Here is a 20,480-nt window from a genome sequence, read left to right as displayed (position 1 = left end):
TATTATGTAGTACCATTCTCATCATTAATCCAGCCGACTCCGCGCTATCATTACAACACGTCTATACTCCTTTGCTGCGCTGTAATTGTACAAAAAGCTAAATTCGTTTCAATCGTTGACAGCAAGCCAGAGTGCTCCCGTCTAGTAGTTGGTGGCAGTGCCATTTGTGTACGTTGGCTGAGTGAGGCCGTACGGGCTTGCACCTGTGCCGGTGGGCTGGGTGTAGTAGCCACCATGCGAGCCATGAGGAGCATGGTGCCCCTCGACCTTGTCATAAGTGGTGTTGCCTGGGGCGGCGACGGTCGAGCCAGTGTAGCCGGTGTCGTGGCTTGGACGAATGTCGTTGTTGTGGTGAGCAGCGAGGCCAGTGGTGCCAACAGCAGTGCCAGTGGCGCCCAGCTCGGCGTCGTGGTCGAGGTTATTCTTCTTGTTCTTGCGACCAAATAACCCACCACGCTTCTTGCCAGAGCCCTTGGTGTAGTTGTTGTCTGGGCCTGGACCATAACGCTTCTCCTTCTTATGATTCTTTATCAAGAGGAGTTGCATGGCAGCGGTGATGATGAAGAGGAAGGCGCCGATAATGGCGACAGCGAAGCAGACTGTATTAAGTCTGCAGGCAGTCTTGAGGTGCACAGAGTAGGTGACATTCTCGTTGTTGCCCGAGCCAAAGTTGCCGAACCCACCAGTTCCGCTGTTTGCCTGGCCGTTGCCGAGAGGTGTGCGAACGTAGCCACTGCAGGAGCCAGCGCCTTGACGAGTCATGACCGCGATAGCGATCATGGCACCGCAGAAGAGGATATCGAGGATGATGGCGAGAGTAGCAAAGAACGAGACGCCGCCGAGGCAGCAGGTCAGAAGGGTTGCAGCAATGAGGTAAAGGACAGCTGCGCCGGAAAGCCCTTCAACTGCTTTTTCCCAGTTGTAGATCTGCTGGACATTAGTTCCTCGATCCTGATGGCATTCCCGAGATTGTACTTACGGGGAGTTTCCTGTCGGCCAAAACGGACAGGAAGTAGGAGTATATCGCCAAGATCAACCCTGCGCAAAGGAACTCGAGCGTGTACAGAGCACTCTGTACGATGCGCAGAGCGCCACCCTTGAATATGCCCATGTTGAAGGTGATGTGTCCAGAGGATGGGGATTGGCAAAAAGTGGGGCGCGAGGTGTGGGCGAAAGTTGGTGGTTGCACTGATCGATGAGAGGAAACGAGATCAATATATTTGAACGCGTTGACTTCAACACCGATGGGAGTGTCCTTGGTCTCGGTTTGGCGGTACGTCAGAGGTCATCAAACTCTTTTCAGAAGCCGGGCAAATTCAACGGTACCGGCACTTCTAATCTCTCGCCGAGCGAATCATGGGCCTCGATATGCGGTACGTCTTGGCCCCAACGCCGCCTGACGTCAGTGGAAATTGAAAAGCCACAAGGACGCATGCAACTTACTGCGCAGAGCAGACGTGAATTCGTGGCTGTGCTGGCAGTACTTTTGTATCTGTCCAAGATTGTGGTCGAGCTGGCCATCCCATCGACGTCCATCCGGGCCAGACTTCGTTATTGCGCCACATGCGACGTCGTGTTTTGCGGAAAAGTGGTTTTAAGGTTGGTAAGATATGTTACGCGCCTGCTGATAGACTTCATTGCGTACCGGCGCGTGATCTCTCTGGCTGTCGCTGTCGGTCCTGTATCAAGGAACCGCATGCCTTTTGACCAGGCCAGTATGGTCACGGAAGGTCGCTTAGATGGCCATGACTAGCATCGAAAGTGATGTAACCGCAGGTATGTGCGGCAGAGCCACACCTAGAACGAGGGCATGGATCGTTATGATTGCTGGAGCTCCGTTGAATGTTAAAGTAAGTTTGTATGGTCGAGGTGGTCAAATTTTGACGCACGTAGCCTTACGAGCTATAGATCACGTGTTCTAACCACGACGTCCGCTTTTCAACACTGCCATTGCACCAGAGGTTCCTGCGCTGCAGTCCTCCACTTCAGGTTATTGGGCCACAGCAGTAGTAATATCCACCACGACTGCAAGCATCACCCTCTGCATATCTGCACATTTCGCCCTTAGAATCACTCGCAACGAGGCGCTCTGACCAGCTTTATCTTTCGTGGGAGCGTGATCGGACTGCTAGGTCAGAACCTCGCTGCCGACGGCCAAGCAGACAAATGCAGCGATACTGCATGGTCTCGCCATATTCATTCTGGACTGTGCGGCTGAAAGTAGAACTGGCGGAGTAGAAAGGAAGTTAGGTCGAGAATCTTGACGCCAGTGAGTGATCACCACTCAGCATCTCTTGAGAGGACCTGGAGTTGCTTGCAGGTCATGTTATACGGCCTGGCCTACGGCGCACTGGAAGATCAGCTCCGATGTAGACGAAGCCTGATCTAGTGGACTGCGATCTCAAACTCGGACGAGAAGATTCTCAATTGCGGTAGTTCTTAAAGTGTTGGCGAAGTCGCTGCTAGATGCTCGAGAACTCATGGCATGAGTAGATGCTGCGTCCTGCGGTCCAGAGCAGCGAGATGGCAAGGACACCTGTGTGCGATTAATGATCTTCTACCTGGCGGATGCGGTATATGTAAACCTGTGAGGGTCGCCGGTTCACCGCTAGGGTGCCTCTAGCGAGCTGTGAACTGTCAAACAACGGCACGATAATGGAAGCAAAGTGAATTAGTTGCCTCTGACCCTTTTCTGAGTATCAATTTCGAGGTCAGAAGGCGAATACCCAACCAGAAGTGCCTGGCAGATGGAGAGTGCTTGCAATAAGCATGGGCCCATTACCTGGCTCAAATCATGCCGTCGCTGTGACGGAGAGCAAGCTGGTGTGGCACTCGATCACTGTCTCGTGTGAGGTACGTCTCATAGGAAGAAGTGAATGATTGCTGTTTAGCGCAGGTGAATCGTGAAGTTCCGGCGATGCGCACGGACTCACATCTCAAAACCTACTGCAGATTCGCAACTCCAAGCTTCTCGTGCTTGCAATCTTCTACATCTCCCACGCAAACAAACACACATCAAATAGACCATCTACCACGTATACCTCACCTTCTTATCAGCACATCACGACCTCGTGAGACGCACGACCGACGAGTCACCCACGCGCAAACATGGCGCAACCGGACATCTCCTCCATCCTCGCAGCATTAGGTACGTTACCTTCAGTCGAGTGGTAAAGAACAGAGCATTGACATTCACCAGCGGCCCAAAATCAAGCCGGCACGCCCCAAGCAGCCCCTGCGCAGCATCCACCACCAGGCTACCCTTCAGTCGGCATGCCACCTCAACCACAAAGCGTGCCCCCACAAGGAGCTCCGTACCTACCTCAACCATCGAGCACCGGCAGTCTCGACCTTAGCGCAATCAAGCCTGTCAACAGCGGCTCGGTCAGTATAGCAGACGCGATCGCCAAGGCGAAGAGTATCGCGGCAAACAAAGGCATCGACCCGTTCGATCCTCGGTCAGGTGGGTCTTGGCCACAGTCGTCAGCGTACGATCCTGGTGCAGGTAATGGAGGACTGACTTATGCAGCTCCGCCACGCGAAGATCCGCGTATGGCTGGCCGCTATCGTGACAGGTCGCGCTCGCCACCACGACGTGAGGAGTACGGCTCAAACCCATACCGTGACGACCGCCGCGATGACAACCGCCGAGGTAGCTTCAGGAGGTCGCCCTCGCCGGACCATGGCTTCCGCGGATCACGCGAGCCCAATAATAACCGTGGAGGCGGCGATGGCGAGACTGAGACTATTCGTGTCAAGTCTGCGCTTGTCGGTTTGATCATTGGCCGCAATGGCGAGAATTTGCGCAAAGTCGAGTCTGAGACTGGTGCGCGTGTGCAATTCATCTCGCCAAAGGACACTCACCAGCAAGAGCGCCAGTGCACCATCTCAGGCAGCGTTCGGTCTCGAGAAGCTGCCAAGGATGCCATCTTCAGCATTGTCGAGGAGAATGGTGGCCAGAATGTGCCTCAGGAGAAAGGTGCCTACCACGCTGGGATGGCTGGCCGCGCCAAAGTTAATCTTCCCGAATTACGCGAGGGCGAGAAGAGCAGCCAGATCATGGTACCAGACAAGACCGTTGGCTTGATCATTGGCCGCGGTGGCGAGACCATCAAGCATCTGCAAGAGCGCAGTGGATGCCACGTCAACATCGTCGGCGAGAACAAAAGCGTCAATGGCTTACGTCCGATCAACCTCATCGGCAACGACCAGGCTACTGACCTGGCCAAACAACTGATCCTGGAAATCGTCGAAAGTGATGCTCAGGGCACGTCTACTAACAAGACCTCCGCCAACCGTGACCGTGGCTACAATAACGTTGATCGTGGCAATGGCCAAGCCGGTAGTGGTGGCGGCCGTGATTACATCGAGAAGACCATCCACGTCCCTTCTGAAGCAGTCGGTATGATCATCGGCAAAGGTGGTGAGACAATCAAGGACATGCAGCGCACCACCGGCTGCAAAATCAACGTGAACCAGCCCAGTCGCCCAGACGTGACCCGCAAGATCGACCTGGCCGGGTCCTCTCGCAGTATGGCGGAGGCTGAACAAGTGATCTGGGAGAAGGTTGAGACTGTACGTCAACGTGACAGTGCCGCTGGCCGTACGCATCGTGACAGTCAACCGCCGCAGTCCTCGTCGGGTTATGATGGGTACTCACAGCAGCAGCAACAGCCGCCTGCGATGAATCCGTACGCGCAGTATATGCCGCAGGCGCAGGCCCCGTCTGCTCCGCCGCAGATGCCTGCTTTCCAAATGCCGGGCATGCCTCAACAGTCTGGTGATGGTCAAGCTGCTGATCCCTACGCTGCTTATGGTGGTCAGGCTGCTGTGTATGCATGGTATCAGCAGCAAATGGCCAATATGCAGCAGGGTGGTCAAGGTGGTCCTCCTGGTGGCCAGTGAACTTCGTCGCTCATCCGTCCGTCTGTCTACCCGCTGGCCTTGCTTTCGACGTGACGAACATATCTCTATCGACGTGAGGAACGCTTCTGTCGTGACCATGGGTGTGACGTCGTCGTCTACTTGGCTTCGTTGGCACTCTTACTGGACCGCTATGATGACTGTTGCTACGTTGCCGCATTCCGCGCTCCGAAGGTCTTTGATGCTCCATCTCGCGCATGCGTCTTGCGTCGGTGCATGATCATGCCTTTACGTCGCATGTCATCAGATGTCATGTATGGACGTCTGTCATACCGAAGCGGCGTGGCTCTGCTCTTATGCTGTACTTGACTCTTGGGTAGGCGAGTCAGCCACTCATGATGCTACGAGCGTGACGTACGGAACAGAGTCTCTGCAGACCAGGATCGGGTTATGGACCTGCATCTATGTGCTTTGCAAGATCTCTACGTCGTGTGAGTGACTGAGGTGGAAGGTCAAAGTGCTTCGAAACCTACGACACAACGTGCTCACTTTTGCGAATGGTTTGCATTACGACATGCGATTGGGAGCATGCTGCGATGACATTCGATGCTGAATCATACTGCTGCGGCAGTAGAGGCTTCGTTGCGCGAGGCCAACGGAGCACCCTACTGAAATTGCCTTCTGTTATAGTACGTACCTTATCTACGTTTCAGTATGACCTCACATAGTCCATTGGGGAAGCTCAAAATTGACCTCTCCCACGTCTCATCGCCGTTGACTCAATGCCCATCCTGATTACAATTCAGCCAATCTAGTTGGAGGGGATGTTTGCATTGAAGTATATCGATTCATTTACAAGGAGCAGTGAGTCTCGACGGAACAGGAAAGGAGCTGAGGTGATGACTGGGCTGGATTGTGAATTGAATGGTGGAGAGATGAAGGGAAAGACAGGCCAGAGCAAGTCTTGTGCGTGAAACATCCCAGAGAATAGCTCAAAGCAACACCTTGCTATGGTTCTAAACTAGTAGCCATAGTCCGCGCGATAAGATATTACGAATGAGGCCGAATTGAGCATATGCGTGCCCGATAATTGAGAGTGAAGAGATGTAATACAAAGGTCGACGACCGACTAAATGTCGCTAATGCAATGCAAAGACACCATGCCTTTCCAAAAGTTCGTCGTCTTCAGGCCAGACTTCCAAGCATAGTGTGACAGCTCGTTTCTTCCACGGTACGCTACAGTGGCTTAGGTGAGGGTTCAGTTTATCGAGAGTATGGTACAGGTCGAGGTATAAAGAGTACAGAGGATTCGATGGTGGCAGGTGGCGCGGGATGTAGACCTCAGATCTACTTGGTCTCCTCACGAAGGTAGGTGATCAGGTCGTTCCTGTCCTTGCCCTTCTTCAAGCCACCGAAGGCCATCTTCGTGCCCGGGATGTACTTCTTGGGGTTCTCGAGGTACTCGAACTAGACCATCTCGTCAGCATACCGGCCTCCCACGATATTTATGCTCATGAGTTCGACTCACCAGGGTGTCCTCTTTCCACACAATCGCCTTTGCCTTGTTCGCATCTGTGTATGAGAAGCCCTCAACGGAGCCAGTGTGGCGGCCGAAGAGACCGTGGAGGTTGGGGCCGATCTTGTTGCCCTCGCCCTCCTTCAGGTTATGGCATTGCTGGCAGCGGGTCTTGAAGAGGTTGGCGCCTTTCTTGGTGTCACCTTAAGATGGTTGTTAGTTTGAGTCCTCGCTCCACGATCGTAGGCGCATGGCTGATGATGTCTGGCGGAGTGGCGCGGCGAAGGTATGAGGCGGGGTCCGAACCTCATGCATGCCAACCGACGAGGTAGTTGGGTTGCTGATGGTCCGGAAGATGTCTTCCAATCCGCGCCACGCCAATCCAGCTATCATCCAACGACGGCCATTTCGAAGAAGGAAACATACCGTCTGCGAAGCTGTCCTTGCCCATTGTGTCTACTGTATTGGTGTAGAGATCGAGAAGACGAGAGGTTTATGATCGAGAGGTGTCGGAGTCGATGTGGTAAGTAAAGTGGATGGAGTTTGTATGATTTGCTTGTGATGATGCCGGAGACAATGCAGTAGAGAAAAGTTGCATGGGCAAAGCTCCTTTTGGGGCCGGGTAATGTCGTAATGCAGACGCCGTGATTGGGTACAAGGTCGACGAGAAAAAGCCGGAAGCAGCTCGGAGGTGCTGGACAACGCCACATTTTCGCCGCATCTCGATCTCGGTATGGCTTGGCAGTGGCTTCTGCGGCATTGCTTTGGGATAGCGATGTTCTAAATCTATCAAGACATCAGCCAGATGACTGCCATAGTCCATCTTATTCACGTACTCGGGCGAAACATTCGGTTCGGGGAATATTGGCCAGTTCGGCGGGAATATGACGTATTGCGCATGTGGCTTACAGGACCCAATCTTGCGATCGGCCAAATACAGTAGTAGGAATTCAGCGGCTTGCACTCATTCACTCTCAATGCTGGTGAGATATTCCAGTCTTACACAGAGACCGAGAGACAAAATCGACGACTCAATTGCCTTGGCATGGGTTGACGACTAGAGTTGTCTGGCCCGGAGGTTTAAAAGTAGCTGCTTCGACCGCATATACCTTCTCAAAGAGGCAGGTAGGTAGGTGGGCCTTGTGTGCGGACGACAAGCGAGTCGACCACTTCGACGAAACTATCACGACCGTAGACACTCTGTCACCTGTTCTGATAGAAGTCGTTCAAAGGACTCACCTAGTACAATAGAGCCAACAGAAATAAATAGCTGACGCATGCCTTCTGGTCATCGACCGTACTCGACCATTTCACATCGCAACCAATATGTCACAGCCAAAGACCTGGTTCGTAGTAGGAGCATCTCGAGGCATTGGCTTCGAGTTCGTGAAGCAAGCTCTTGAGCGAGGAGATCGAGCATTCGCCACTGTCCGCAACCCCGAAGCGAAACACGAAGCTAGCTACTGGACCAAGAACACCAATGTCAAGCCAGAGCAATGTATGACGCTGGCGTGTGATGTGCTGAGCGAGAAGAGCATCGATGTATGTCTTGGCCTCACAACTCTGGCTAAATGAATGTGTCCGGTTGATCGATGACTCCACAGGATTGCATCAGAGCATTGTCGGATACTGGTTGCTCTCGTATAGATCATGCTATCATCAACGCTGGTGTCTTGAAGTATCCGAACGTAAGACAATCTCATCACCCAAATCTGCTCCTGACAATATACTGACTTGCAGCAGCGAGCAACAGAGATGTGAGTTCATAAATTCCACCGCTTCTCGTGAGTATGTGTTACCGCCATGCTACCTTACTGACCATCCTCAGCTCGTACGACGACTTCGCCTTCCACCTCCATAGCAACACCATCGGTCCAGTAATCTGTGCTCAACGTCTTCTGCAGACTAAAGTCTCAATCGGCTCAATTACCTTCATCTCCAGCGACTCTGCTTCAGGCACGCAGTTCAACAGCTACGAAGACGGGTTTGGCGCGTATGGCGCCTCGAAAGCAGCATTGAATCAGATGGCTCGACATATGGCCGAGGAGCTAAAGCGGAAAAGCAAGCCTACTACGATACTGATGTTGCATCCTGGTGAGGTAAACACCGATATGGCCACGAATATCGAATTGCCTTGGGAGATTGAGGCGGAACAATTGAGCCCGGAGGATAGTGTCAGAGCTTGTGTGAACACGATTGAGAGTAAAGGCCCGCAGGATACAGGCTCATTTTGGACGTGGGATAATCGGGTATGTGTCACCTTGCCTCAATGGAACAAAGTGAGATCGGTCGCTAATTTACAGCAGACTCATCCCTGGTGATACGACGAACTTATCTAGCTGTATCGAACGTGGTGGCCTAACTACAGTCTATTTCTGCCCAACCTCGCCGTTGAGTACGTCACTTGCGCTGTTCGGTCGACGAATCATACATCGCACGATCTCGCTCCCCTCCATAATCTCGAACTTGGCGATCGGCTTGAACCCGCAATGGATGTACACTGGATCACCAGCAGGGCTCGCCTCGAGATAGATGGGCAACTTGTCTTGCTCACTCTTGTCGAAGCCCCACTGCAACATCTTCCTCGCCAGACCTTTTCCCTGATGAGCTGGATCCACCGCAAAACCGACCAGATCTGATTCGTGACGTTAGCCGACTGACTCACTTGCGTACGAGTGGGTAGAATTAACATACACCAATATTCCCCACTCTCGCCCCAAATCTCGTCTCTCTTCGCGTCGATCTTCCCGAAGAATTCCTTGTGCAGCTCAGCGTTCATACGTGGTGAGCTCTCGCCATCATCTGAGATGCTGCCGCCAGTAGCTGCAGCAGGTGGCGTCTCAACGACGCCGTGCGACATCGTCTCCGGTATCTTCTGCTGATCCGTGATAGCGGCGTCGTCTTTCTGCTTCTGCGCTTGCGTCTGCTTCTTGCGATTGGCTGCGCCGGGCTTCATCCAGGCTGCATAGCCGGCTATGGTTCTGAGATTGTCTGAAGGGACGATTTTGAATGTCATCGTTTCCGGGTCTGCAAAGCGCTTTCTGTGGTGTGCGATGCGCCATTGCCAGAACTCATCGTCGGGGACTAGATGCTCACGATCTTTGGGGAACAGTGCATCGTGAACTTTCTCTCCTTTGAAGGCAGCGACGTTGACGCGCAGGAGGGCTTCGGCGTCGTCTGCGGAGGCCGGAAGCAGGTTGTACTGCATGTTTTATATTGTGTCACGCTGCGTATTAGCAGTGATGGTGCGGATGACAAGAAACTTTGGAGGTCGTATATTCTCGCCTCCTACCTGGCTTCAGCTATGATATATGTGTTTGTAGAGCTCTAAGGCAACATTATTACAAGATTGATAGCTGAACTCCGAACGCCGGTCAGGTCTCTAGATTGCCAGTATACCTTCTTCCATCCTCGAGCGAAGAGCTGACGCCGAGATCGCCAAGGCATTAATTCATCGCCTTGCAGCTAGTTCTACAACGGACAGGCTAACAAACGAGGGACATGCCGATTGCTTGTGACGTATCGTACGACGTATCTTGAACGCCGACAAGCGAGTCATGCAGCAGCGAGCTGTCCTGTATTACCGCCCAAGACTTCTCGTGGTATTGAAGGTGAGAGTGTCTTGTTGGCGTTAAGAAAGCCCATCACCATGTGGCAAGCAGATTCGGAGAGGTACAGTGGCGACACGCATGGCAGTGGAGTCGTATTCGGCTTCTGCGGCAGTCTCGTAGTGATCTTCCGTTGAGAACAATGCCTCTTGTCTGCAATATGCAAGGTGGTAGTGCCCAATGCTACACGAAGATGTAGACTCTGCTTTTGTGTGCATACATAAAATGGAGCGTCGAACAATTCGTACCACACTGTCTGAATGACCGCCTTGCTCGTGCGTCGAATCACTAGTACTACACCTGGCACATGCTGTACATGCAGGTTGGAGGATCTGCACGCGGGATCGCTAAGATGAGTCGCATGCTCTCGGTGGAATTAAGGTATGGCCAACTGCCCATTGGTGTACCTTACAGCTCCTCTCTTGCGTAATAAGGCCACGAGCTGCGAGCTATGCGAACTTGCGGTGAGCCCTTCGACATGTTGGGCATTCTCGACTGCAGATGGTGAACGAGATTCCCAATAGCGGAGGGACTCATCGCTGCGCCACGCGTTGTTACCGATGGCCTGCATGAAACCCCACCACTTCTGTAACTCCGCCTGGTCGTCAGACCACATCCACATCCACCTGCAGCCAGCCGCCCGCTCTTCCTTCTCGGCAGCGAGGGAGGGGAGAGCCGTCGAGGATGCGGAGCTTTCGTGGTTAGCCTGACACATTCACCTGTCTAACTACTCCTCCCCGTACCATTGTTGCCTTCTACAAACATTCCCACTCTCTTTCGCCTGCCAGTTCTGCCTCAAGTTGCCTCCCTTCAGGCAGCGACCTATGTATCAATAATCCACCGCCATGGCGGGCTATCACGATCCCTACGATTCACGATCACGACCTGCTGGTCGTAACGATCCTTACTCGAGACAACATCTGCCTTCCAATGTGGGGCATGCTAGCTCCGGCTATGAAAGAGTCGGTGAGGTGAACGATCGATATCAGCCACAGCCACAACGGCCGCAGAGACATGGTTATGATCCTCGAAATTATCCTCCGCCTCCTCCGCCCCTTGGTGCTGGGCGATACGGTCCTCCGTCGAGGTCACCGACGACGCGGCAACGTCATTCATGGCCGCCACGTGTGACTTGCGAGGACGAGGTGGTGTCGCTGTCGAAGGAAGCAGGGTCAGCGAGCTTACTGAAAGCCATCGGCAGAGATGAGGCACCATCACGTGGTACCATTGATCAGGAGCCTATTGTTCAACCTGTGCCGGAATTGATGAGCAAGGATGAGAGGCGTTATATCCTGGTCTCGGATTCGGAGAAGGAGGGCAGATCAACGGGTATGCCTACACCACCTACCAGCGAAGACGAACGCGTACGAAGACCAGTCACGAGGCCCGCACGGCTGAAGACTGCAATGCACGACGGGACGCCTGAGCTTCAGAAACGTACAGCTTCGCCATATGCCTACACCAAGCCAACGAAATTGGATCACAACATGTCTTCCAACGAACAATTCCTCTCGCCGACGACTTTGACTCCACCTTCGATTGACAATAGCTATCGTAGGAAGGACCGCTTCGCATCATCAAAGCCGTCATCGCCACGAAGAGAATCACCAAGAGTCAGTCCTTCTGCAAGGAAAGGCAGAGACTACTTCGATACTGGCCGTGACTCTGGTTCAGCTATAACTGATGATGACGACCCACGATCTACCAGATCCGGCGCGTCGAAATCGTCAAAGGATAGCTACACAGCGTCGATGCCGGACAGGACACATGACAGGACGTCTGTGCATGACTTTGCGCCACCATCAACTAATGCGCCGCCAATAAGGAGACTGAACCTAGATGCACGACGCAATACTGACAACACCGGTGGCTTCCCTACTTTACCGTCTTTCCGAGTCGATGGTTCGCAGAGGCCAGCTCCAATCGTGGCAGCCAGTGCTCTTGGTGCTGTTGCTGGAGCCGCTATGTACGCTTCCCCCACTACGGCTTATCCTCAAGATGCGCCTCTTCCACGATCTAGAGAGTCGAGCTATGTTTCTTCTCGTGGTGTCTCACCTGGAGCACCCAGTACTGGTCCATCTCCGAGCTCTTCGGCCAGACCTACCACACAATCATCCAACCCGAGCCGGCCTACAAGCGCGCACTCGTCCGCTGCCGTTTCAGCATCACCCTCGAGGCCAGCTTCGCCATCGCCCAAGACTCCTGCCGAGACAGCTCGACTACCACGAACGGACAATGACTGGAGCACACTTCTGGCAGCCAATGCAGCCAGGAAAGCCAAGCCGCCGTCTCGTCTAGCTACACAGATGAGGCAGGAATCAGTGCCTGATGTTCCACAACTGCCTTACAGTGCCGGACCAGGTCCTCGACACGCTGCCAGCTTGCCATATCCAGACGATCCAGTCCCTGGCACACCGACCATGTACATGCCATCTGAACGAGACCATCAGTATTTTGCACCACATAAGCCGAGTTTGAATATACCTTTAGCATCGAATGCCAAAGATGCGTCCCGCACATCATCGCCAGCACCAAGTAATGCCTCGCGAACTTCTACCGCATCCAGGAACGCCCGACCAGTACTCGCAAGAGGACACTCCATTGCGAACCCTGCTGCGACAGAAGAACGACCAACCGCATCCCGCGCAGCGCGCCACGACTCTTTCGGCAGCAGTTCGCAAACGAAGAAAGATATTGCAGCTCTGCTCAAGAAAAAGCTGCCCGATTGTCCCAGGTCAGAGCCAGTCGCAGGCTACGATGACTGGTATACCGTCATAGGCGCTCCGAACCTAGCCTTCTGCCCTGATTGCGTGGATTCCGTCTTCGAACGCACAATCTACCGACCCTCGATTCGCCGCCTGCCGCAGCTCGATTTCAAGCTCAAGATCGGTTGTGCTTTTGGTTCTTCCGCGTGGCTTCGCCTTGCCTGGCTCCTAACCCTGCACCAACAAAAGACCGACCTACAGCTACTCAAAGACCTGGCCGATATCGAGGAATCTGGCGAGACTTGCCCAGGGAGCCAAGAAGCCGTCCGATCATGGTACGGTCTTCGAGATTCTGAGGGTTACTTCGTCCGCGACTTCCAAGTCTGCTACAGCGATGTGCGCAAAGTCGAACGCCTCCTCCCGACCCTCAACGGCCTCTTCGTGCGTCTCCCCCATCGCGACTCCTATGGTAAATACGCCTGCGCTATTCGGACGGATAGTAATCGCTTCTCCGCCTACCTCGATGGCCTGATCCTCGCCCACGAGAACGCCCACAAGACCCGGCAGGGTCCGGACCCGATGCCATTTGTCGAGCTTGTCGAGCATAAACTCCGGTTGCGCGAGTGCACGAGGGATAACATGCTGATTGGCGGGCTGTGGCATTTCATCCCGAACATCCCCAGCCTGACTGTCTGCGAAGACTGCTATGAAAGTATCGTCGAGCCCGAGGTGAAGAAGAATTCCGATCTGGCTATGCGGTTCAATCGCTCCGTCCAACCGGTTTATGGCGAGGGGATGGGATCGTCATGTTATCTCTACTCCCGACGGATGCGGAAGGTTTTCCAACGCGCGGTGGAGGATGGCGATGGGAAGTACCTCGCTCGGAAGGCGAAAGAGAGGAGAGAGGCGGAGTTGAGGTTGCAGGAGCGGTATAAGGAGTTGAGACGGAGGGCGAAGAGGTTGTCGTATGAGGGGACCGGGGATGAGGAGGATGAGAGGAGGTTGAATCGGGAGTTGGAGAGGATTACGGATGAGTGGCAGTCGAAGTGGGAATGAGTGGTGGTTTGGCGAGGCTTGGGTTTTGGGGGGGGGGAGGGCGAACTTTGGGGGTCTTACATGGACAGCTCAGATGATACCCGTGGCTTCTTACAGGACGAGATTACGATTCGAGGGGTCAAGGGGCGTTTGAATAGATCTTGCTTGAAGGCGGTTCTGTTTGTATCAAAAAAAGGTACATCACCATAGGCTTGGCAGGACCGAGAATCATCTCTGTGTATGTTTGTGTGTCGAGATGCACAAGCTTTGCATCAATGTTTCATCCTTCAAAATCTCCAGCTCCGGCCTCTGCTTCCGTTTGTTTGCCTGCCGGATGGTTGCTGTTGAGCTATCGCCACTGGCCGATGTTGCAGGGCCGCCGCCTACTCCCTTTCTCCCCGTTCTATTTCGTTGCCGCAAGCTCTGTTCCTATTCTCTTTGCTGATGATTGGGGAAGAAGGAGTTTTGTCGACTCTGGAGTACGGCGGCCGTCAAGCTATGTAGGGGTCTGTAGATTGTCTGAGAGACGCCATGGTCTTCGCGACGCGAGTGTTGAGGTACGAAAGGGGCATGTGGGATGGTAATTTAGAGGCTCAAGCAGACGTGGTCCACCAAGTCAAGCACAACCGATGATAGAGGTTGTCCGCCCGCGTCCCATGTGTCCTCAAGGCCATCAGGAATGGCAAAGACCAGTGCAAACCTCATCAAGCGAGAAATCGGCAGCGATTATTAGCCACGACCACACTGCACCTCCCCCTCCCCCTCTCTCGCCCTTCATCACGCGAACGAGAAAAAATTTCTTCACTGACCTGCAGCTACTAGCAGCCGGGCGTCTCAATGCACCACGCGAGGCTAGCCACGCAAGAGGCACGCGACCACCTACCCCTTTCTGATATCCCGCTCCGCCGACCCTGAATCCGCGGCACGCCCCTCGCTTCTACGGCACTAGCTGCACAGAGGGCTAAGTACGCCTCGCTAATCCCACGACATGTGGAGGCGCGCGCACGCGACACTATTGATGGGCTTTCCTACTCGCTCGTCCCTGGAAGGCTAAGTGAGGGTGAGGGTGAGGGGGCCGAGAGGTAAGAACGTGAGACGGTGAGGCCGGGAGTTGCATTCACCAGCAACCTTTTCGCTTCTCATGGAAAGACTGACCAACGAGTGGAGATCTTCCTTGAGTAGTGCTTTTGACCAATTTAGCCATCGTACCACACCACACTTGTCATCGTGGCCTTTCAGTCAACCTGGTTCATTCCAATCTTTGATCTTTCTGAAGGCTTGCGGTCGCTGGAGAAATGTTGGAGAGAAGAGATCGTCAGAAGAAAAGGATCGAGCGATCGAGCTCGCATCCTTGCCCACTAGTCGTGTAAAGTACCCAAGTAGTACGGAGATTCAACCCCGACTGAAATCCACCACAATCCCCCTCGCGACCTCCGACCCCACCACAGCGGCAAACTCAGCAATCGTCTTCATCATCCCGCTCATCCTCTTCAGCTGCTGCGGCAGCGGTCTATCATCCCCGTCTCCATCTCCGTCTCCATCATCATCGTCTTCTTCACCCCACGACACCAAATCCCGCATCTCATGCACATCTCCACCCTTTCCCCCGAGGAAGAGCTTCATCGCATCCAGATCCACTCTACCAAGGACTTCCTCTAACGTCAGGATCCCCGGCATTCCGAGCTCGAGGAGCGATAGGCCGGAAGCACAGGCCGCCGTGGGCGTGGGATGTAACACGAGTTCGTCTGTATCATCTTCCAGCTCGTCGTGGTCGTCCCGAGTGGTCGCATCCGCGGCTTGCTCGCCCGAAGAAGGAACAGGAGTAGAAAGAGCAGTGGCAGTTCCATTGGCGTTAACTGCACGTTCCTCACTCTCTCCCTCCTCCTCCGCACTCACACCCGCCCCATTCCTCTCCTTCCTCGCTCGCTCCCTCGACATACTCGCCCACCCCCTCCCCTCCATACACCCCCTCATCTCCTGATCCAAGACGTCCCACCCCCCACTCGCATAATCCAGAACATACTGCGGACGATAATCGCCCTTATACCTCATCTTCTTGCAGCTGTGAATATAGTACCCCATGTAGTAGTACCTATAGCCCCCTTCCCCCGCCAACGCCGCCTCCCTCAAAGCCGACAGCTTCCCAAACGACCATTTCGCAAAGTCCGAGTGGTAGAGGAAGTAGACCCCGCTCACGGCGTGGGGAAGGCGGTCTAGCACGGCGAGGGCTATGAGGCGGCCGTCAAGACGGTAGCATTGGTGATAGCTGCCCAGGTCTTTGCCGTCGGCGGGATCTGGATGCCGATGTAGGGGTGAGGAGCAAAGGAAGCGTTTGAATCCCGGTCGGGAGATCTCGGAGCCCTGCTCGTGGTGGACGTGTTTCTGGTAGTTGGCGAAGAGGGCGTATTTTTCTTCCGTGAAGGTGTCGGGTTCGAGGGTGACGGCGAAGTTGTGTTCCGGGATGATGTCGGGCTTGAGGGTGGAGAGTTCGGAGGCGTGGACGGTGGTGGGGAGGTTGAAGTAGGATTCCTGGGCTTTCTTTTCGCTGCGTAGGGGTTAGAAGGGAGAAGTATATTCGGGTTCGCGCGAGTGGTCGTGGCATACGCTTTGGTCTTGGGATGTTTCCTCTCCAGCTCCTGGATGTACTTGTCGCCTAGCACGAATCTGTTCCATCGATTGAGAGCTTGTCTCTGGTCGCGACTCGGCTTGAAGTCGGCGGACGGTAGTCTGTTGATATGGTTCAGTACTTTTATGGAGACTTTGCTGCACAGCTGTTGCTCATACCGAATGGTGTAATGGGGACAGCATGATCGTGAGACGTCGGGCATATACAGTAACGTGCCCGACCGTCTCCAGCCCCGGTCCATTAGCGATTGATAGTGTGTCGGACATAGTGACTTTGACTTGGCGTAGTAAGAGGCGCCTGGCGGTAATGCATGTTAGGTTATCTTCATCCTCATTCACTGCGGTCGGGATTGGCAGATGGAATACGAGAGAGGATTGATGATGTGATGTGTGAACACGCACGGGAATCAGGAGTTCGCTGACTGGAATCTTCACCCTTGCAATATCCGCAATCGCCACTCTGGTAACCTGTAGGGAGAACAGTATACTTAGCCTATGTTTCCCATCATACTTACAACAAGCAAGCAAGCAAGCAAGCGACCTATAGCACTGCAATGCCGACACTACTACACTCCAGCAGTAGCAGGGACTCGTTGGTGGTGAGACGTTGGTATGGTGGTACAAGCGCACATGCTCGAGACTGAGGATGCTATTGGTTTTCCCCGACAGACATACATACCGTAAGGGGTGAGTAGCGATAGCGCTCCGCATGCAGTGTTGCTGTCGTCGTGCTGCATGATGAGCACAGAGGTTGGTGGAGCTAGTGGAGGCTTGGAGCTGTTCGGTAGAATGTAGCAGGTCGTCACTATGGTTGGCAGAGGCAGGAGAATGGTAGCAGTGGGATCGAAGAAGGTACAGCGCTTGCCGCGGCTCCGGCACTGTCGATCAAGCAGATCAAAAGTGTACAGGCTGTCAGCAAATTTAATGGGCCTGAAGTCCGATGTGTCACCGTCCGGGTTGTTTGCAATATGCACCTCCCCCCACGCTCACCAACGTCATTGCATGTACGTGTGCCTGAGGGTGGACGACAATCCTGACCGAAATGCCTTCAACTCTCGGTGTGAAGTCTAGAGCAATCCAACAGCAATAGCATACTCCTTGACCAGAAAGAAAGAAAGGAAGGAATAAGAATACACTTCACCAACCAAAGCGGTACCTCGCCAAACCATCCAAATAATGATTACCATTCAGTCACGCCCCTTCCAGACCACTCACCAACAAGGGGTCCACAAAAGCTCCCCAAAAAAGCGGGACAAGCCACCCAGCACCCAAGCGGAAAACCTTCGCCCTGGGCTTTGCACGTGCTCACTCTTCCACGCTAGGGTTTTTCTTTCCTTAACCCACCCATGCCTTGGGCCTCCTTCGCCGACTAGCCCTTTTACAATTCTTCCTAATTCACCATGCCAATACAACATATCCTTTCGCGTCCCCCCACGACGACGGGCCTGAAAGGCTCTTCTTCTTACCCTGATTATTTGTTTCGTTGCCCTAGGATATCTTGATTCACATATCACGAGCTGGATTCTTATTGGTGTTGTTGTCGTGTGACCACTTCTCCGACGACGATACGGGACGAGACAAGACGATAATCGCCCTGCTTGCTTGTGGGTGGACCGAGTCACTTTTGCACACTCATCCAGTCGATCATCGAGTACACACTGTCATTTTTGCCACAAGATGGCAGAAAAGAAAGCCGAACCCGGCACGACCATGACCGCACGCGTAGGCCGAGACAAACAGAGGTATCTACTACTTCCCACCCAGGCCGTCGAAAAAACCATCCCCATCTAACGATCCCCCCCCCACCGCAGATACGGCCCCAAAGGCGAACGCCTAGTAGCCGGCACCGTCCCCCTCTCCCCCGACCGCACCCTCGTCCTCCTGATCCAAAGCAGCTCACGCAAAACCTGGGTCCTCCCCAAGGGCGGCTGGGAAACCGACGAGCCGACGTGCGCCGAAGCGGCCCAACGCGAGTCCTGGGAAGAAGCCGGCATCATCACCTCCATCGTCGCCGACTTGGGGGAGATCGAGGAGAAGCGGACGGAAGCCCAGATCAAGAAGTACGGGCCTGCTGCGCCCAGGGCGTTGTATAGATTTTTCGAGGTGCAGGTGCTCGAGGAGAAGGCAAGTTGGCCCGAGGGGTTCAAGAGGGAGAGGTGTTGGATGGGGTGGGAGAGGGCTAGGAGTTGTTTGGAGGGGCGGCCGGAGTTGTTGGAGGCGTTGGAGAGGAGTAGTATGAAAAGGAAGTGAAGAGGCTAGCTAGAAGAGCAAGATCCTGGAGGGCAAGGAGCGGGACAGGAAGATGGGAGATTGGGGTCACTGCTTTTTCCCGTTTCCTATATCCCGCACGGATGAAAGAAGAGGCTTGGTTTTGCCATCGGGCGGCCGCACGTTGGGAATTTCGCATGTTTGGGCCGGGGCTGTGGGCGAGGCAGAAAGCGCGTTTTCTCCCAGAAGTAATACAATAAACGCAAGAGGCTTGACGCTGAGCGAAGGAACCACCAAGGAAGGGGTTTCCAATTGCATGCACATCTCGCAACCATGGGAGCCAACAAATAGTCATTGGATGGGAATCGGCAGGCAAAAGTGACTTTGTTCGCTTGCAATTTTCCTTTCATTGACCTGTCGATACTCGTACAGTCCGCCTATGCCGACATCCCGGTCATCTTCGCTGGCAGCGTGATCGTTGACTGCAGAAACAAAAGAGCTAACGCCGAACCCATCATTAAAGCCCCATCTCATGTACTTCACGCCCTTTTGCGCCATGAGTAAGCAACCCCTTGCGCCGCCCGGAAAGTAAAGAAAGCGAGGCTGAAGTCCACTCCACCCTGCCCTCTCCACACTCACTCACTCCTAAGCATACTCTCCACCAACTCCCCCAACGGCCCAAACCACTCCCCCCTCCCCGCCTTCCCACCTTTAACCCCACCCCCTTCATCCCCCGCCAACCCAAACTCCTCGACAAAAAGCACATAATGCTTAAACCCGGTATTCAAATGCGCCTCCAACCCCAACCCGCGGACAACCCCATAATGATGACAATAAATATGCGCATACACGCGATACAAGCGTTTAAAAATCACCCGGATCTGCTTCTCAAACCCTTCGGGGAACGGGACGCCGGGTTGGGTGGGGAAGATGGAGGGGTTGCTGAGGTGGTTGCTGGTCCAGGTTAGGAGGAGGGAGATGTATTGGGGTGCGGGAAGGCGGGTGGGTTTTGAGTAGGTGGGGGGGTCGTGCCAGAGGTATTCGAATTCGTCGGTTGCTTTCATTTCCGGGCAGGAGTGAGGGGAGCAGAATTCGGTGATGGCGCCGTAGAGGAGGTTGAGTTGGTTGTAGAAGTCGACCACTAAATTCCATCGCACCGCACGCGATTAGCTGGAGGTCCCAATTTCCCTGCAGTCGCTTCGACGGGGGGGGGGAATTTTTCATGTAGGAACGTGGATGGGATATGGGGGGTTGTTTGACATACCATTCACAGCCAACCACTCCCCCCGATCCTCCCCCTCAGGCAACTGCACCACCTTCTTCAAACTATCGCTCCCCAACGTCGCCTCGGCGAACTGCTTCAACTGCCAACTATTCGTCCCCTTGGCTCTTCGCTGCGGTTGGAAAGCCGAGGTCTGCTGGTTCCGGTTCCGGGCATTACTGTTGTGATTTCGTGTCAGTGGATCTGCTTTCTTTTGCTGGTCGAGGGGGAAGCCAAAGCCAGGTTTGTTGAGGGCAGCAGCGGTGGGGCGGTGGGTTTCATGGTGTTTCTGTTTTTGTTCTTGGCGGAGGGGGATGGGGAGGGGGAGGCCTGATGGGTGGGATTGGGTGGGGATTTTGTGATGGTAGTGTTGTTGGTTCCAGTCTCCTCCTCCTCCTTCTGCACCAAATATTGTTTGGATATGTCGTTGTAGTGGGCTTCGATACACTTCCTGCGGACTCGTCGGGGCGGGGAAGTGCAGGCAGGATTCCGATTCGGCTAGGACGTTGGTGTGTAGAGGCGGGAGGGGTTTGGGATTGGCGGTGTAGGGTTGAGGTGGGGAGTGGTATTGTACGAACATTGTTTGGATGAAGGATGTCATTGCGACTTCTCTCTCTCTCTCTGTGTGTCTCTGTCTGTGTGTCTCGCGCACACACGCG

The 20,480-nt window shown here is 54.1% G+C and overlaps 9 protein-coding genes across 9 annotated transcripts; 4 read left to right on the top strand and 5 right to left on the bottom strand.

Annotated features, from left to right (window-relative positions):
• Positions 1 to 141: 141 nt before the first annotated feature.
• On the bottom strand, positions 142 to 1,111 carry LTS14_003256 (uncharacterized protein; the record flags this gene model as incomplete). The annotated part of the gene is made up of 2 exons (XM_064835961.1): positions 142 to 927; positions 980 to 1,111. 2 exons carry the CDS (start codon positions 1,109 to 1,111, stop codon positions 142 to 144), a joined length of 918 nt encoding a protein of 305 aa, XP_064696170.1.
• Positions 1,112 to 3,108: 1,997 nt separating this feature from the next.
• Positions 3,109 to 4,905, top strand: LTS14_003255 (uncharacterized protein; the record flags this gene model as incomplete). Its single annotated transcript, XM_064835960.1, has 2 exons — positions 3,109 to 3,148; positions 3,200 to 4,905. 2 exons carry the CDS (start codon positions 3,109 to 3,111, stop codon positions 4,903 to 4,905), a joined length of 1,746 nt encoding a protein of 581 aa, XP_064696169.1.
• A 1,305-nt stretch (positions 4,906 to 6,210) lies between these two features.
• CYC1 (iso-1-cytochrome c) lies at positions 6,211 to 6,830 on the bottom strand (the record flags this gene model as incomplete). The annotated part of the gene is made up of 3 exons (XM_064835959.1): positions 6,211 to 6,330; positions 6,392 to 6,582; positions 6,806 to 6,830. The coding sequence occupies 3 exons, from the start codon at positions 6,828 to 6,830 to the stop codon at positions 6,211 to 6,213; spliced, it is 336 nt and encodes a 111-aa protein (XP_064696168.1).
• Positions 6,831 to 7,705: 875 nt separating this feature from the next.
• LTS14_003253 (uncharacterized protein) lies at positions 7,706 to 8,700 on the top strand (the record flags this gene model as incomplete). The annotated part of the gene is made up of 5 exons (XM_064835958.1): positions 7,706 to 7,921; positions 7,984 to 8,067; positions 8,123 to 8,136; positions 8,208 to 8,628; positions 8,686 to 8,700. 5 exons carry the CDS (start codon positions 7,706 to 7,708, stop codon positions 8,698 to 8,700), a joined length of 750 nt encoding a protein of 249 aa, XP_064696167.1.
• Positions 8,701 to 8,748: 48 nt separating this feature from the next.
• LTS14_003252 (uncharacterized protein) lies at positions 8,749 to 9,587 on the bottom strand (the record flags this gene model as incomplete). Its single annotated transcript, XM_064835957.1, has 2 exons — positions 8,749 to 9,014; positions 9,074 to 9,587. 2 exons carry the CDS (start codon positions 9,585 to 9,587, stop codon positions 8,749 to 8,751), a joined length of 780 nt encoding a protein of 259 aa, XP_064696166.1.
• A 1,245-nt stretch (positions 9,588 to 10,832) lies between these two features.
• On the top strand, positions 10,833 to 13,748 carry LTS14_003251 (uncharacterized protein; the record flags this gene model as incomplete). The annotated part of the gene is made up of 2 exons (XM_064835956.1): positions 10,833 to 11,953; positions 12,008 to 13,748. 2 exons carry the CDS (start codon positions 10,833 to 10,835, stop codon positions 13,746 to 13,748), a joined length of 2,862 nt encoding a protein of 953 aa, XP_064696165.1.
• A 1,371-nt stretch (positions 13,749 to 15,119) lies between these two features.
• Positions 15,120 to 16,594, bottom strand: ATE1 (Arginyl-tRNA--protein transferase 1; the record flags this gene model as incomplete). The annotated part of the gene is made up of 2 exons (XM_064835955.1): positions 15,120 to 16,272; positions 16,332 to 16,594. The coding sequence occupies 2 exons, from the start codon at positions 16,592 to 16,594 to the stop codon at positions 15,120 to 15,122; spliced, it is 1,416 nt and encodes a 471-aa protein (XP_064696164.1).
• Positions 16,595 to 18,029: 1,435 nt separating this feature from the next.
• On the top strand, positions 18,030 to 18,602 carry LTS14_003249 (uncharacterized protein; the record flags this gene model as incomplete). Its single annotated transcript, XM_064835954.1, has 2 exons — positions 18,030 to 18,094; positions 18,164 to 18,602. 2 exons carry the CDS (start codon positions 18,030 to 18,032, stop codon positions 18,600 to 18,602), a joined length of 504 nt encoding a protein of 167 aa, XP_064696163.1.
• A 593-nt stretch (positions 18,603 to 19,195) lies between these two features.
• MOB1 (Mitotic exit network component) lies at positions 19,196 to 20,401 on the bottom strand (the record flags this gene model as incomplete). Its single annotated transcript, XM_064835953.1, has 2 exons — positions 19,196 to 19,701; positions 19,825 to 20,401. The coding sequence occupies 2 exons, from the start codon at positions 20,399 to 20,401 to the stop codon at positions 19,196 to 19,198; spliced, it is 1,083 nt and encodes a 360-aa protein (XP_064696162.1).
• Positions 20,402 to 20,480: the final 79 nt, after the last annotated feature.

This window comes from Recurvomyces mirabilis, assembly GCF_035927965.1.
Source record: "Recurvomyces mirabilis strain CCFEE 5264 chromosome Unknown scaffold_7, whole genome shotgun sequence".
NCBI lineage: Eukaryota > Fungi > Ascomycota > Dothideomycetes > Mycosphaerellales > Teratosphaeriaceae > Recurvomyces > Recurvomyces mirabilis.
This window is presented reverse-complemented; position numbering and strand designations above follow the sequence as displayed.